The following is a 17,712-nucleotide window of genomic DNA, read 5'->3' as shown; positions in this document are numbered from 1 at the left end:
CTCCGTAGCGAGTCTACTGGCAGATATAAGTTAGAACTGTACACTACTTTATATAAGAAATGGCAACAGCGGAGGATGAATTCCCACAAGAGGATAGAGAAAATTAAGGAGCTTATTGATTACTACCCAAGGGCTACAATAGCGGGCGCGTGCACATTTTCCGGACTTATGCAGATCCAAAATATACATCAGCAGGTACCAATAGGTAAGAAAAGTTGGTTTTGCATAATATTGCAAAACAAAACGCCAGATAGTATGTCCCCCAATAGGTGTGATTTTAGGGTCTTTACACACACATCCATCAAGCAGTGCGGCTTTGTAGCTTACCAAAGTCGCTCTAAAACATTGTATCAGGTTTTTGAGCGACGTGTGTAATGTTCTATATTCTCAATGAAACATCAAACTTATACCGGTACTTGCTAGCATCATTTAATGAATAGGCTTCAACCCGCAGTCCACATGTATCTCTTATGAGATACATATGTCATATGTATACACCATGTACCAACTAAAATTGCCTTGAGGTCAGTAAGCACAACCAAAAATAATACGCACATAAGGCGCACCAAGTTATAAGGCGTACGTTCGATTTTTGAGAAAATAAAAGGATTGTAGTACGAAAAATACAAGAACATCTTTTATAAAGCTTATCTTATCAAATTTAGAATGTGCTAGTATTGTTGTAAATCAGATAGTGTGTTAAATTTGTGGTACTGAATGTTACATAGAAATGTTTTTAACAAAATAAAGTGGCTAGTGCACAATAACAAAACAAACGCAAAAACCTCTATTGGCTCCTATTGAAATCATTTGGGTTTTGCCTTCAAAGTCTTCCTGCATCCAGAGACTTACTCTCTGGGATTGTAAAAAACAAAAAAACAAACAAAAATAGGATTTTGTACTAATAAAAACAAACAAAAAAGAAAAATAGCGATCAGATTAACTTACCGTATTTTTCGGACTATAAGTCACAGTTTTTTTCATAGTTTGGCCGGGCTCCAGTGCGACTTATATATGTTTTTTTCCTTCTTTATTATGCATTTTTAGCAGGTACGACTTGTACTCCGAAAAATACGGTAATATAATCTATATAGTAATACTATACTACAGTAGGTATCGACATCTGGATCGATCACCAACTTTACACTGAAACATCTTGTGTGGTCCTGCTTGATGTGTGTGTGTGTGTGTGTGTGTGTGTGTGTGTGTGTGTGTGTGTTCTGGCAATAATTACTTAATGGGGACATCACTCTGTTTACACACCTTTAGGGGACCTCTGACGGTATGGGGACAAAAAAACAGGTCCCCTAAAGGGAAAACTTTTTAAATGGTTGGAAATTTGGGAAGGAAATTTGGGTTACTTTGTTTATGTGTTTCAAATATTGGTAAAAGAGAAAATTTATTTTCTTGAAAAGTGAAACATTTGTTATCCTGGCATTAATAGTACTGTGATTCTGTATGGTATGCATCCTTAGTTAAAACTAATATATTTTTCCAAAAACAAAATCTGGTTTAGTGTTCCTTAGGATGATATTTTCATACGGCATGATTATACATTATTACCTTAAAGTATGATTCACTTTCAGAATTGTCCATCCTTCTATATAAGGTAGTTGGAGTTGCAGACAACTTCATTACTGTTGTATAGCAGTTTTCAGTAATGTCACAGAAGATGCAGGATTTGCTTTAACATTTAAGTGGTGCAACTTCCTATAAGAGGACAGCTGTAGTGCTGTATTCTGACGATCATGTCATATTTAATTTGAAGTTTTTTTTTCTTCTTTTTTTTTTTTTTTTTTTTTAAATGGTCCTCAGTAGTCACGTACAAATTTGTGTGAATTATGCAAAATTATTTAAATTTGGTCCCCATGAACCATATTAACTCTTTTTCCCCAGAGTCCCCAGTAAGAATGATCAGCACATTACTTCTTCAAACCAGAGATTTAAAGATGTGTATGAGCTACCTGGGCAGTGGCCATTTTACCTACCGGTACTTTTTTATGCCTCCACAACCTGTAGAAAGGGTGGTCCCCACAAGTGATAATCAAAAACTTGGTCCCCATTCCAAATGATAACCAGTATGTTTGTGTGTGTGTGTGTGTGCGTGTGTGTGTGTGTGTGGCATGCTTAACCACTCCTTTTCCTCTAGTCCTCCAGTGATAATGTTATATGTAATAAACGTAGTTAATTTTCCGCCATGGTGGCTAGGATTACTATCTTAGAAGCGGCTTCGCACACCCTTCTGGAGTTCATGAAACTTGCGCATGCGTGTAACAAAGAATCCTGAAATTTAATTGTGTCTTTCTTAGCCTGCATCCCTTTTGAAGGAATCTTTCACGTGAGTACAATCTTTGTAAACACTGGGACACAGTCCCCACAAAGATCAGCTGGGCTTCGACAGCTCATCAGCCAATCGCTGATTAGTTAAAAAAGGCAAATATCTGCCCCGATCATGGGATCAGGACATCTCTATTATATTTCGAATACCACTTTGTAAAATCTATTTTCAATTTGACATTTAAGGAGCTTTCTCTCTACTAAGTTCTTGTCAAAAAAGCTAAATTACATTGATCATGATTTGAGTTCTAAAAGCAATAAAAGGCTAAAACATCCAAATGGGTTAAATACTGTAGCTTGGTTGCCAGGCATGCACCCTCTAATTATCCAAACACTCTCGAAGTGTTGTCTAATTTAATGCAGACATATTCACGACATGTACTTACTTTCCGAAAAGAAAGTTCAACTGGAAGGTCGGCATTGAAAGTATACAACGCCACTGCTTCGCCATAGTCTAGCACCTGTACATTGGGGGTCTTTATAGGTGTTGGCTTCTCCGACGGCGGAAGAACCTGGAAAGAGAAAGGCGCCCAACAATCACAACAGAACGAGCAATAAGACTCAGAGTTGTGGCTTTCACCTCCACATAGGTGGTGGGGAAGATGCCCGCTCTGCCGTGATGTTCTCCTTCAAACCAGTTGGCGTCGACTTGTCTGTGGATGTAAACAATGTCGCCTCTATGCAGTGTGAGCTCCCTGTGTGACAAATAAACACAAGTGGAATCCCATTAGGTCACACAACCCACTTACTGCTATCTAATACTGTCACCTACCAGTTTGTGTGCTTTGTTATTAAATCCGATTACTTACTTTTGTGACTGAGCCTGGAAATTAAATTTGGCCCGTGCTGCTTTCATCTGAAAAACAATTGACAAAAGCGCAGATATGAATACAATATGATATAACTAGAGATGTCCGATAATATCGGACTGCCGATATTATCGGCCGATAAATGCTTTAAAATGTAATATCGGAAATTATCGGTATCGGTTTCAAAAAGTAAAATGTATGACTTTTTAAAACGCCGCTGTGTACACGGACGTAGGGAGAAGTACAGAGCGCCAATAAGCCTTAAAGGCACTGCCTTTGCGTGCCGGCCCAATCACATAATATCTACGGTGTTTCACACACACAAGTGAATGCAAAACATACTTGGTCAACAGCCATACAGGTCACACTGAGGGTGGCTGTATAAACAACTTTAACACTGTTACAAATATGCGCCACACTGTGAACCCACACCAAACAAGAATGACAAACACATTTCGGGAGAACATCCGCACCGTAACACAACATAAACACAACAGAACAAATACCCAGAACCCCTTGCAGCACTAACTCTTCCGGGACGCTACAATCAACCTCCTCATGCACTCTCAGGGAGAGCATGTCCCAAATTCCAAGCTGCTGTTTTGAGGCATGTTAAAAAAAATTATGCACTTTGTGACTTCAATAATAAATATGGCAGTGCCGTGTTGGCATTTTTTTCCATAACTTGAGTTGATTTATTTTGGAAAACCTTGTTACATTGTTTAATGCATCCAGCGGGGCATCACAACAAAATTAGGCATAATAATGTGTTAATTCTACGACTGTATATATCGGTATCGGTTGATATCGGAATCGGTAATTAAGAGTTGGACAATATCGGAATATCGGCAAAAAAGCCATTATCGGACATCTCTAGATATAATTTAATGTAATAATGATAAAAATGCACCTTCTTCTCTTCTTTCTTAGGCGAACGCTCCATTGTATCATTTGCAGCAGAAAGTCGATCTACTGTGGAGCAAAATGATCATACAGCAGGATTAGTGCAGCTTCTCTTATTCCTGTTTTGCATTGTCATGAAAAAGTAAGATGCATCAAGAACATACTGAAACTATGGGATTAGGCTGCTCTCTTATATCTAAAACGGGAAAACAAAAGGATACAGCTAATCTCAAACAAGGCTCTACTTCCTCTTTTGCTAGGTTTCTACCACACCCATATACTGTTCAGCAACTCTTTTTTTTTTTTTAAGTAAAGCTCTCTGAAAAGTCTGAGCAGCAGACAAAAGAGGCAATGAAAGAGTATCATGACAACTAGGGTGGTTCAGTAAAAGTGTACAGGCTTGTAGTTAGAACCACATTTGTTTTAAATAGCAAGACCTTGATGGACAAGCATCAAAAAACATTACATGAGAGAAGAACATTGTTTACCAAATGTACAAGTGAAGGCTGGTGAAGGGCCAACAGATTGATGGATGGGTTGCCTTGGTGCTGATGAGTTGCTGAAATACAAATAATAGACAGGAGATATTCATTTACAGCACTTTTTTGTGCACTATAGACCATGAAAATTAGTCAGCAAACAATTTTTTTAGTTGACATGTCGTTTTAATGTTGACCGCCTATTTATTTATTTGCCTCATTCATAGGGGTGCTAGAAAACATTGTTCACATTTTACGATCATGAATCGATTAGAATTGATTGTATAGGTGATCTCTGCACGTACATGTCTTATGCAGGGCCCCGGGGTAAACTGGGGACCTAAGCAGAATTATGATTTGAGCCTCGCCCCATCACAAAGAAAATTCTCACTTTTTTTATTTATGTAAAACCATTTTTACTGTTTTAATCAAACATGAATCTGATTTGCGTCATGTTTTGTACTAAAAGGAAATTCATGGGAATTTTTTTAGAGCAAAGTAAACATTTTATCCTCAATAAAACATGAATTTAAACCTTCCTAAATCAACCACTAACCCAATATGTCCAATGCTGTGCACCACAGTTACAGTGACGTGAAACTTGCAGTGAGATATGCTATGACGTTTATATTTGGAAAAAAACAGCTTTTAGTAATCCTCGCCTTCAAGATATATATTTTCACAGTATAGAGGGGCGGGGGCAAAGAGGGGTTGATTTGCATCCAAGAAGACAGTCCCAAAATACCGTATTTTTTCGGACTATAAGTCGCAGTTTTTTTCATAGTTTGGCCGGGGGTGCGACTTATACTCAGGAGCGACTTATGTGTGAAATTATTAACACATTACCATAAAATATCAAATAATATTATTTAGCTCATTCACGTAAGAGACTATACGTATACTATTCATCGGATTTAGCGATTAAGAGTGACAGATTGTTTGGTAAACGTATAGCATGTTCTATATCTTATAGTTATTTGAATGACTCTTACCATAATATGTTACGTTAACATACCAGGCACGTTCTCAGTTGGTTATTTATGCCTCATATAACGTACACTTATTCAGCCTGTTGTTCACTATTCTTTATTTATTTTAAATTGCCTTTCAAATGTCTATTCTTGGTGTTGGGTTTTATCAAATAAATTTCCCCCAAAAATGCGACTCCAGTGCGCCTTATATATGTTTTTTTCCTTCTTTATTATGCATTTTCGGCAGGTGCGACTTATACTCCGGTGCGACTTATACTCCAAAAATACGGTAGTAGGCGTACTCAGAATGGGGTTAAATATTGTAACTGTGGATCAAAACTTACACCAAAGCATACTCAATACATATTATCTGGACCACGAGGAAGTGTGTTAAATATAGATTAGAAGCATAAATCTGATTTGTGGCAGTAATGTTTGTAACCCGCCAGATTAGTCGCTAGAAAATTAGTCTTAAATGGCACCACTAGTACAGAGTATGGACATGCATTTACATGTGATAAAATCATAGGAATAATTTTATAAGAAATCTATAATAATGACAGAACTACACACATTACAGTTCCCTGCTTATTTATCTGCACTATACATTAATTTTTTCATCAATTTGAGTGACATGGAGACCCTAATCTACTAAAATCCAAATACCAAGCAATACTAGCATGTGCAAACTATAAATTGGTGTATTATTAGTGGGCGTGTTGCGGGTGATCTATTAAGACTGCATGTACAATTGATAACAAGTAGAAAAGTCGTGCAAACCGCCTTATTTAAGTTAGGTTTCGGCATGTACTGCACGGCTTTCACCATAGAAACACTAATTTACTGCTCATTCATGTTATCGTTCTCCTACCTTCGTTGTTTTGAAACATGCAGCAGACAACTAAAACATGTACCACTTTTTCTGGGCATTTTAGAAGCAGTCCAACAGTGCCACTGGAGCCTCTGAGCCTCTGGGACACGCTGGCACTAACTGCGAGTGTGCACTTGAATGTTCGAGACGCAAGGAATTTAGACTTTGACAAACTTTATTGATCATCAAGGGAAATTGTTGTATTTTACCAGAAGTTTTTTCATGAATACAAAAAAACTAACATTATATACAATTTTTTAAAAACGCCAGCAGACACCAAAACACATTGGGGCGGTATAGCTCGGTTGGTAGAGTAGCCGTGCCAGCAACTTGAGGGTTGCAGGTTCGATCCCCGCTTCCGCCATCCTAGTCACTGCCGTTGTGTCCTTGGGCAAGACACTTTACCCACCTGCTCCCAGTGCCACCCACACTGGTTGAAATGTAACTTAGATATTGGGTTTCACTATGTAAAGCGCTTTGAGTCACTTGAGAAAAAGCGCTATATAAATATAATTCACTTCACTTCACTTCACATTAATTGAATTTGTTTTAATAAGTCCATTAAGTCATCCAGCATTTTTTAAATTAGAAAATGATATTGCTGAATAGACAAAATGTCTAATAATTTTATTTTGGACAATTAATATATGTTGACAAGCATATGTAGGACGGAGCTGAAGCACGATCGTCTCCTTCTTCACAGCTGTTTCGGCGCAATTGCCAGTTTGCACGCGCATTCTACACGTGCTATCTAAAGACCCAAAACACCACCCGCAGTACAGTTTTAGTCTTGATAAGTCACACTGCGTGTGCAAAATATATAGTTACATTTTCCTCTCCCAGTATTGTGGCCTTTCTGATAATCAGCATATATATTGCATTTTAACAATGCCACACACACTAAATGGATTGCGCTCCTATTTTTGCTCATTGAAGAGACGCAAATCCTCGGCGCACAAGCTCATTAGATCAGCTTTGCGTGTACTATCAAGTTTAATAAACCTTTCGTATACTAGGCCCTATAGTCGTTTGCCCTTTTGGAATGCTACTTTAAAGGTGATGTTTGATGGATAAAGTATTTTTTAAACGACTTTGCACAAACAAGTCCCATCTGCTTCGTGTTTGCAGCTGCAGCTCACAGTTAAACAAGTCAGTGTGACAGCATGCAGTAAAAACAGAGCACTTTTTGTCACTTTATCTTGTAATTCCACACATCCTCAGCAACAGCTTCTTTAAATAATGCCCCTCAACACACCAAGCCCTTAAAAGGTCAATTCCCTGTAAACCCGACTCAGCAAACAACAGCCAGAATCTTCCAAGAATGCGTTACACGGACGGTAAGAAATGTGGAATGCTGTCTCAAGTAATAAATACTGTGCTTAAACTTTTTAAAGTTCAACTTTTCAATATCTAACAGTAAAGTGGCATTGGAAAAACTTTGCATTACATGGTTGTGGTGTAATCCTGGTGTTTTTCTTCGTTTGCTACTTTACAGTCCATCCAGAAAGTATTTCACAGCGCTTCACTTTTTCCACATTTTATTATGTTACAGCTTTATTCCAAAATGGAATGAATTCATTTTTGTCCTTGAAATTCTACACACGATACCCCATAATGGCAATGTGAAAAGTTTATTTTATTTATTTTTTAACTTTTGCAAATTTATTACAAATAAAAAAATAAAAATCCCATGTACAGAAGTATTCACAACCTTTGCTCAATACTTTGTTGATGCATCTTTGGGAGAACAAAATGTGGAAAAAGAGAAGCGCTCTGAATAGTTTCCGGATCCACTGTGGTTCACATGCATAATCGATAAGAACAAATACAAATACTTTATAAGCTTCATCCATATAAATAACATCTCATACTGTAGCAAATTTTTTTTGTTTGTTTAACATTTAATAAGAATCTTTAAATTTAAGAAAGTTAATTAGGTTCTGCCAAAAGCAATGATATGTTGAACCCCTCAAGTGTTGTCATGTGGTCACAGACCTGTATTTTGTGGTTCCTGTCTTTGCAGCGGTAGTGGTGTCCCTGGTCCTGGCCTCCTGAAAGCAGAGAGAACTGTTATCAAACGTTTGCACCCTGCAGCCTCCACTGTCTCCCAGCTTGCAGGAATTCTCTCTCTCTTAACAAGAAAGTGGTGGTGCTGACCACTCCCAGAGGAGTTGGACATCCTCCTGCGCTCATTGGCCCACAAACAAGCATACCGGTACTCATGATCTGATCACTCATTTGTGAATTTGATGTAGGTTCAACAACAGGAAGTGTAAGGGTTCAGCACTTTGGCAGGATCATATCCAAAGAATGTGGATACAGGTGCTTTAGGTAAGGCTTTTAAAGTGTGGCAGGCATGGTAGATGTGTGAGGGTTTGCAGGCAGATGATTGAACACATGAATCAACATGCAAGGCAGGCAGGTGATTCTGTAGCCTTCATCGGGGTCAGACCACACAGCAGACACAGTCAAAGGTATAGCAAGCAGTGAAGGGTTCATAAAGTCTTGACTGGAAGGGGGTGGCTGTGATCTGGGGGGCAACTGAAAGAGTAAAAGGTTCGAGGTTCAGGGGAGTGGGGGGCGGGGGGGCTCAGTACCTCACCCCAGCCTTGACGCTGCGGCCGCTTCTTCTGGGAAAGTCTCGTCTCCAGGCCTTGGATATCCAAGTCCAACTCGGCCTCAAACCGACTCAGCTCTGAGACCAGACTGGCCTGAGCCCGGGTGATGATGTCAGTTTAGAATGGCAAAATTAAGAAGGAAGAAACTCATCCAGTCTCCCGGATTTTGACATTCTGAACAAGGAGTGAAGAAGGGCCATCAACATTGCTCACCTCAACAGATGGGGACTTCTCGGGCTGTGTTTGTGGGGACACCGGGTTCTATGAAGACAAAAAAACTCAATTAATCCAAAGTGTGTTTGTGACATGATGCACTAAATAAAACATATTGATTAGTGTTTAGGATGCTTTTAACGATCCGGTCCACAACCACTGGGCAACAGCACTAACGCCTGCACCTCCATTTGATTAGTAACTTGTAATATTCAACCAGAGTAATATTAAGGACTGGAATGGGGCCACAAACAAAATCTTGTTTAGGGCCACAAAAAGCCTGTCTCTTACCACAGAAGTTTGCACGCTGTAGTTTCAGGACAAGTTAAAACCCGACGCCTACAACCTTGTTTTATTATAGTATTTAAAAGACAGCCATACTTCTACAGATCGATACCGTTCACATGTGAATCTATGCATTCCTGGTAACTACGAATCGATACCACAATCATATTAGTACTCAATAGTACCAATTTTCTGGACGTTTGGGTATTCAAATGTGTTATTAAATGTTAGTTTTTTAAAATTATATATTATTTTTAATTAATATTTTACACTGAGCTGTGCTGTCCAGTATTTAGGTTGTTCTCCTACACTTCTGTGTCTCATTTGCAAGTACTGTACTGTATTACAGTAAACTTTGCATGCAGTAGCAATTCAAAGATGTTAGATGACAGTAGTGTAAAAACTACAATGTGTTGCCTTAACCAGGAAGTAGTCTTTGCCATTAGGCTTAATGTGGCATTTTTTTCTTTTGTTGAGTCGTACAAAGTGTTTAAACTGTAAGTATTGTACTTATTACATACTAGCTGAGGATTCAAACGTGTATCTTTGTTGAAGTTTTAATTACCAAATTTGGAGGTGTTTAAATCGCCATAAATCACTAACGCTAATCGGTAGCATGTCTATGGCAAATCAAATGTAAATTACCATTGAGGTAGTGTATTTCGAAAAGTGGAGCCTTACGGTACTTTTCAGCGTGTCTTCTTGCTTTGTTGGTGCGGAAATTTGTAACATTACCTAGACCAGTGGTTCTTAACCTTGTTGGAGGTACCGAACCCCACCAGTTTCATATGCGTATTCACCGAACCCGAACCATAATCTTAAAATGAAGTTATTATGTTAAAAAAATACTAATAAAGATATATTTTACAAACAGAAAGTCACAGGAATGTACACATAATCCCATGTTTACATCTCATTGTGCAACATGTGAATGTTTTAGTGGGAACTAAATGCGATATCTGAAAAGGATACACATTATTTCCAAAGTATGATTCCCACCCAGACATATAATACTAGTACACAGCTCATGAAAAACAATATGTTATAGTCATTGTAAGTGGGCCAAAACACTTATATTAGAAAATAATCTCATGGAAATGACTGCTGTAATTTGATTACAATAATAAAACATTATTTAGTCAGGTTTGGGACAGGTGTGCTGCAGGTGTGACCACAGTGCATGTGCACGTCTGACGTCGCTCACATGTGCTCCACCGAATGCTCAAGGAGTTTTTGCGTTTGCTCACACACATGGAAAATTAGAGGGAACATTGTTTGGGGGTATCCTTAATACGCCGAGAGGGTGAAGTTTTTATTTACACGATGAGTCGGGCGTGTCTTGACCTCCGCTCTGCCGAACCCCTGAGGCCGACTCACCGAACCCCTTGGGTTCGATCGAACTCAGGTTAAGAACCACTGACCTAGACGCAGTCTGGCTGAGTCCGCTGTGAGTGCTTAAAGGCTTGTTTCCCTGGCCAAGTGCTTGAGTCTGCAACCAGATGTGACGTCACATGCAACAAAGGTATGGAAATACAGCACCGTTTGATTTTACGTGACTCGGTACCCGGTAATACCGATTGACTTCAGTCGGGACCTGTAAAAATATCAAAGTAGCCAACTTCATATAGGTTTAACAAAAAATAGTTGGACCATTATTTTAGGATTTAGTTATCTTGTCAGACCATGTGTCTTCAAGTTCACTGCTGTAAAATAACAACTAAATTACATCATGTACTTTTTTTAAATGATTTTTATGCCAATATAATCTCTGGTGGTGTAATGGTACACACTTCTGCCTTTCATAGCAGAGGCTTGATTCCCATGGCCATGGTTTCGTCAAGAAGGGCATCCCGCATAAAACATTGCTGGAACGCCGGAAAGAAATGTTACGCTAATATTATAATAATAAAATAATGTCTGGTTCTATGGCATCACAACCCTGTTTTGATAGTGTAGTAAAGTCATATTAAAAGGCCAAATTGTAATACCGGTATTAGAACATGTGATTTGTCTTCATTTGCTATATTGAAATCTAATAGTGTTAACATGATTCCTCAAAACATATTATTTTGTCCAAATTTAACAAGAAAATCGTATCCACTGTTTTCTGTTCCCACTTTTAAGAGTAAAAAGAAATTGTAATTTTTTTTGTGAAAAGTTGTTGTGTAGGTCTTCCCCATCAGATGGGACTCATCCTCACGCCATTCACACACCAGCATCCACACCATAATGTCCATGTGGAGCACCTGACACACTCAGAGCTCAGTTTGTCTTCATGCTCAGGGGCCACTCTATGTTGTCAAGAGGTAAAGGCATGCTGTTCCACAAAAGGTTAACACCATAATACAGATCACAAGACACCTCAGCTTCAGTGGAGGGGGTGGAGACAAAGATTCTATTTGCTCATGATTGCAAACACAAGGCTTTTTTTGCACCAAATTTGGAACAGTGTGTAAACAACACACTCTCCTTGTACGCAAGACAATCTAGCAACACTCAGTAAACACCAAAGTAAATGCAAAGATCATATATGGTAGCAGGAGCACCTAGGTGTATCTTTTAAATACAGCTTATAGATAAACGCTAGTTGTGTTATTAAAACTGTTAGGATAAAGAAGGTTAAAGCATTAACTACGCCTACCGGGATTTTAGAAGCCTTACCTGCTTGAGGCCTACAGAGGAGACCTCTTTTCCGGGCTCGAAGTCGAATATGCTCTTAGGTTTACGTTGCTGCTTTCCTGGGTCTGACAGCTCGCTGACATCCTGACTCCTGAAACATAACACCCCAGTGAACACACACACACACACACACCATGGGCAGCAACTTAATCATTGCCTTATTGTAAGCGCTTGTAACAACAAATCCCAACATGTCCGTCCCACATGTTCCCCACTGCTACTCCTGGCACAGATTTGTGTTTAAGTGGCTGTCTAATGGCTTTATAGCCAAATAATGCATGCAAATATGCACCTTCGATGCCATGAGTTGTATAGGAATAACAATAGGAGGTCATCTCACGACGTCACATAACCACGATCACACCTTTACTTTTTTGCAGATATATTGTCAAATACCTTAAAACTAATAATTGTTTGGTCACAGAAGAAGAAACAGGAACGTATAGATATATAATTTTTTTATCTACAAAATGCAATTCACATTGTCTCAACACTGCAAATGTGATGGACATAATGTTCATGATAGGGCCGCACTATTTGTTATTTTTCTCTCTAAAATTGTGATTGCGGTTCGATTTGCCAATTTTATATTTATACATATTAATTCATAAAACTGCGAAAGTAAAGACTGAAGGAAGACATGTTACTTCTAGACTGTCAATCACCATACAGTATTTATGTCATTTACTTTCAAATATATTTGGCTTTATGCAGACCGACTCAGAGCTTTTTGTCTTCAACTGAAGAAATAAAAATAGACAGTGTTTATAATGTAATGTAATCACAGTATATAATAAGAATGCAAGACACAATTTAACATTTTATTTCTCATTATTGCACTATAATTGGAAGGTAAAAAACTTCTCGTTATCCTAAATAAGAAAACATAAAATAAAATGGACTCATTTCTGAAATGTAACTAAAATAAATATTTAACATCTTTAAGTGAATTTTTTCCCGGTTAGAAAAACTAGGTCGGGTTGTCTTTTTTTTTTTTTTTGTTCCCATCATTTTCGTTCATTCATCCGTGTTGATGGGCTCATATTGCCCATTCGGGATGAAGCTGAAATATTACCATAATGGGACATTTAGCTTTGTTGTCATATGTTTTTTCTTAATTTTTGTTACTTTGCAGAACTTCTCACCAGCGAGTCGTGAGCAGCAAGGCTCTCTATCTGTGCTTCCTGTGTGTGTTAACTTCTACTAGCAAGTCGCGGGTAGGGAGGTGTATAAGCCAGCGGTCCAGCTCTCCGCCCACCGAGACAAAGATTGTGAATGACTGAAAAGAGGGCACACTGCCTTTAGTTAATTCTACTGTTAAATAAACGTACTGCACGTAGTGAGATCTTTTTCTCCCTGTTTGCAGCGAGAGACGAAGAAAATAAACAGACACAGAAATGTATTGATGCCGGCAAAGTATTTCGACTTCATTTTCATTTATTGTTCGATTAATGGACTTATTGACTATCTGCTCAGTCCTAGCCACCATCAAAAGTTTTTCCAAGGTGTAAGTGGTGTTTGTTATTAGCGTACTGACTGCCTCCACTGCAGCACACACAAACTTGCTTATTCCTTAAACACTTTTGATTGGCAAGGAGGAAAAGGAGGCGAGGCTCAACAATTCCGAATGGCGAACATGTCAGTCACTCAAAGGGATGATGTTCGAAACCGGTTCTCCCGGTTGTTTGATAAGAAAAGAACTGATTCCATGGACTCGAATCCCTTTTTGAGAACCGGTTCCCGTTATCGAGGCCACTATAGTAAAGAAAAAGAGTTGGTTCTTTATTCGAATTCTGGGAACGAATCCCGTCCCACAGGAAATGCCCTGTGGCACGTCACAGGAAATGACGTAGCTCAGTCATTAGGCGGCAGATACAGAAAGCAGCAACAACAATGGACCGGAAAAAACACCTCAAGGCATGGCTTCATTTTACTAAGAAATACGACAAGGAAACGGCTATCTGCAATTATTGCCAGGCTTCGCTCTCATGTAAAGGGGGGAAGTACAACAAGCATGATGAAACATGTTCAGGCCGTACATAACCTGAACGTTCGTGAACCGTGGAGAAGCAGCGACAGAGATGACGAAGCAAGCCCCTCTTCCCCTGCTTCAACCTACAGCACCAATTCCAGTGATAGTGCTGGTGAGTAACTAACGTTAACTGTTGCCGGTTAATTTTCATATCTGCTCACTCGTAGCCTTTAGGCTAAAATAACGTTACCTCTTATGTCAACCAGGACTGCAGTAATGTTAGTTAACGTTAGCCTTTTTGTATGTGTCTTATAACGTTAACGTTATCTTGTAGCCTACACCACTCCAGAGTTTGCAGGTCTGTCTTTAGTATATTTCGTACATGAACACACTTACAGCATAACATATCACAGTTTCATATCATTTCACTTCACATCATGTCCGAAAAGGAGTAGGAAAAGGTAGCTTATTTAATCCTACCCCTTTCCCACTTCAGAGCGTTTACAAATATATACAACATTTACTGACCTTTTTATAATAAAATAACATCTGTGAATTAGTATATACAACAGTTTTGTAATATGTAATTAATTCATTCAGTCATTATTAATATACTGAGATGAAGAATATCTTATTTTCAATAAGGTTGAAAGTATTTCTCATAATTCTTCTTTGTACTTTGTAAGCACTATTAATTTGAACAACCTCTTAAAGTGGATCATATCAGTACAATGTTTAACTTCATTACTTAATCCATTCCATCATTTAATTCCACATGCTAATGCTAAAGACTTAATAACAGACACCCTAGTCTTCACATTCAGCTGATTTCTCCCCTAAATCTATGCTGTGTCTGTCCCTCAATTTCCCTCCAGGACAAGGACGTGCAGTCATTCCTGGAGGGGGCCACACTGATGGACCCCAGAAGGTTGTTCCAATAGCAACATAAGTGCACTTTTTGGAGAGCTGTATTATTTTCAGTTTTGTGCCCAAGGGACTGATTTTATTTAACACTATATTATTATTTATACACCTATAGTGATCACAGAGACAGGTTGTTTTTGTGTTACTGTATATATTTGTTTTTCTGAAAAATCCCACTTAATATACTTTGGGTAACAACAGTCAATATTTTTTTATTTTATTTTATTTTTTTAGGGGGGTAACAACAGTCAATATGTATTTATTTATTTTATTTTATTTTTTTCTTATAAAATAAAAGTGAGCTTTTGTTAAACCAAATATTGTGTGTTTTTTTCCATATACAACAACCTATCTGGATTCGATAAAAGAATCGATAAGGACTCGGTTCGATAAGATGATTCGATAATGGGCTCGAACTCGATAATTTCTTATCAAACATCATTCCTAGTCACTCAAATGCCGATGACGGCGAAGAAAAAAAACAACCTCATCCTCCGACGGTTTGGTTATTGCACTAATCAAAAGCTCAATATTGGTTTGATGTGGATTACTCGTACAGCCCTAGCTCATATGCTGAGCTGCGTGTTACATTGGGAGTCAGCTCACCAGTCTGGCAAGGCTCCATGTGGCGTTAGCTTGAAAAGGTGCTTGTCCGCGTCTTCATCCTCTGTGTTAGCAGACAGGCCTGTAGGTCAATATGACAGTTAGGGTGGGATTAAAAACAACAATGTTAACTAGGGTGGAAAGTAGGGATTGGCATAATAATCGACTAATCCACAGAAGGCCTACGTAGCCTCAATGTGGCCGTACTTTGCTTCACGAAAAGCTGATTTTCAGGAGCATATTTAGTAGAGTTTTTGGCTCACCCAGAACTCTGTGACTTGACTTACTTTAGGAGGTAAAGTATTTAACAAATATTTAAATTTAAACAAAACGGAAGTTAGTTTAGCTGGTTTGAAAAATATGTTTTCTTTATTTTTTTTTAAGGTGCGGTGTCTCCTTTGAAGTTTTCGCACCTCCCAGAGGAAGCCCATGCACTTCACACTTTTTAAACTCCTGGATTAATTTATTGTGTGGAACTGATTGTCATACTTGCCAACCTTGAGACCTCCAAATTCGGGAGATTTGGGGGGGTCGGGGTTAAGGGGGAGGCATATACTCATAGCTAGAATTCACTGAAATTCAAGTATTTCTTATATATATATATATATATATATATATATATATATATATATATATATATATATATATATATATATATATATATATATATATATAAATACTTGACTTTCAGTGAATTCTAGCTATATATAAATATGTATTTTATTATATATATATACATACATATAAATAAAATAAATACTTGAATTTCAGTGTTAATTTATTTACACATATACACACATAACACTCCTCTCTACTCATTGTTGTATTTGAAAGTGCAACAGCACAGCCTTTGAAGGAGCATAGGTATGTGCAGTGTAATATTCTGGGTTGGAGTCAATAACCAGGCGAGGTGATGAAGTTACGTCTCTTTACTTCATACTTCAGAACCGACTCCCACACTTGCCGTCAGGGTGCGCAATACAACGTAAATTGTTGGCCAACCAAATAGTTACTTTTTGGTTGGCCAACGGTTTACGTTGTATTGCGCACTCTGACGGCAAGTGTGGGAGTCGGTTCTGAAGTATGAAGTAAAGAGCGGACGTGACGAGAGGCTGTCCTCACTCAGGTCCGCATGAACCTGGAGGGGGCGTCCCTTAAGTCCGGCTGGAAATCGGGAGAAATTCGGGAGAATGGTTGTCCCGGGAGATTTTCGGGAGAGGCACTGAAATTCGGGAGTCTCCCGGAAAATTCGGGAGGGTTGGCAAGTATGCTAATTGTTACAGTAAATATATACAGTGGTTACCGTTACTATCGATGTGCACGTCTTGGCAGTGGCCAGTAGAAGCACTGTCAACCTGTTTGTGGCATCTATCCATCCACCCATCCATTTTCTACCGCTTGTCCCTCTCAGGGTCGCAGGGGTGGCTGGAGCCTATCCCAGCAGCAGAGTCGTGTAAAAAGAGAGTTTGGCGAACTAAACAACAGGCGCCATGACAGCTACCAAGGACGTGTGCGGCTGTGCCCAGATGTCATTTTGACGTTAGTTTTTCTGACGAAATAAACCAAAATAATACATCTATATATAGTTCTAAACATACTCCAGCTCATAAACTTACAATAAAATGTGCTTTTATTTAGTCAAAGTATAATTTTGCGACTGGATTTGAGTACTTTGCCGCTACATTTCTGCAGTGCTTAGTGACCAGCAGGCACCCTAACAGGCACACGACCATACTTGCCAACCCTCCGGATTTTCCTGGGAGACTCACGAATTTCAGTGCCCCTCCCGAAAATCTCCCGGGGCAACCATTCTCCCGAATTTCTCCCGATTTCCACCCGGACAACAATATTGGGGGCGTGCCTTAAAGGCACTGCCTTTAGCGTCCTCTCTCACCTGAAACCTTCACCCCTTAACAGCTGCATGCTGTCCAGGCGTCCGCTTTTCCTCCATATAAACAGCGTGCCGGCCCAGTCACATAATAATGCAGCGTTGGACGGGTTTAACAATGGTCCCAAGAAATGCTGACACGTTGTATGATCTTTTGACT

General features: G+C 38.9%; 1 protein-coding gene across 6 annotated transcripts in view; it reads right to left on the bottom strand.

The window, feature by feature from the left end:
• sorbs3 (sorbin and SH3 domain containing 3) overlaps positions 1–17,712 on the bottom strand; it is a 75,397-nt gene that overhangs the window by 10,575 nt on the left and 47,110 nt on the right. For 5 of the 6 annotated variants that reach the window (XM_061986248.1, XM_061986245.1, XM_061986251.1 and 2 more), the window contains 10 exons: positions 15,668–15,746; positions 12,148–12,256; positions 9,202–9,249; positions 8,968–9,081; positions 8,366–8,421; positions 4,538–4,608; positions 4,057–4,118; positions 3,147–3,193; positions 2,918–3,032; positions 2,724–2,849 (listed from right to left, as the gene is read on the bottom strand). In XM_061986248.1, coding sequence (XP_061842232.1) covers positions 2,724–2,849; positions 2,918–3,032; positions 3,147–3,193; positions 4,057–4,118; positions 4,538–4,608; positions 8,366–8,421; positions 8,968–9,081; positions 9,202–9,249; positions 12,148–12,256; positions 15,668–15,746 — 827 coding nt within the window. The remainder of the gene's footprint in view (positions 1–2,723; positions 2,850–2,917; positions 3,033–3,146; positions 3,194–4,056; positions 4,119–4,537; positions 4,609–8,365; positions 8,422–8,967; positions 9,082–9,201; positions 9,250–12,147; positions 12,257–15,667; positions 15,747–17,712) is intronic. The other variant, XM_061986249.1, reaches the window with a different exon arrangement.

Source organism: Nerophis lumbriciformis, linkage group LG12, assembly GCF_033978685.3.
Source record: "Nerophis lumbriciformis linkage group LG12, RoL_Nlum_v2.1, whole genome shotgun sequence".
Classification (NCBI taxonomy): Eukaryota; Metazoa; Chordata; class Actinopteri; order Syngnathiformes; family Syngnathidae; genus Nerophis; species Nerophis lumbriciformis.
This window is presented reverse-complemented; position numbering and strand designations above follow the sequence as displayed.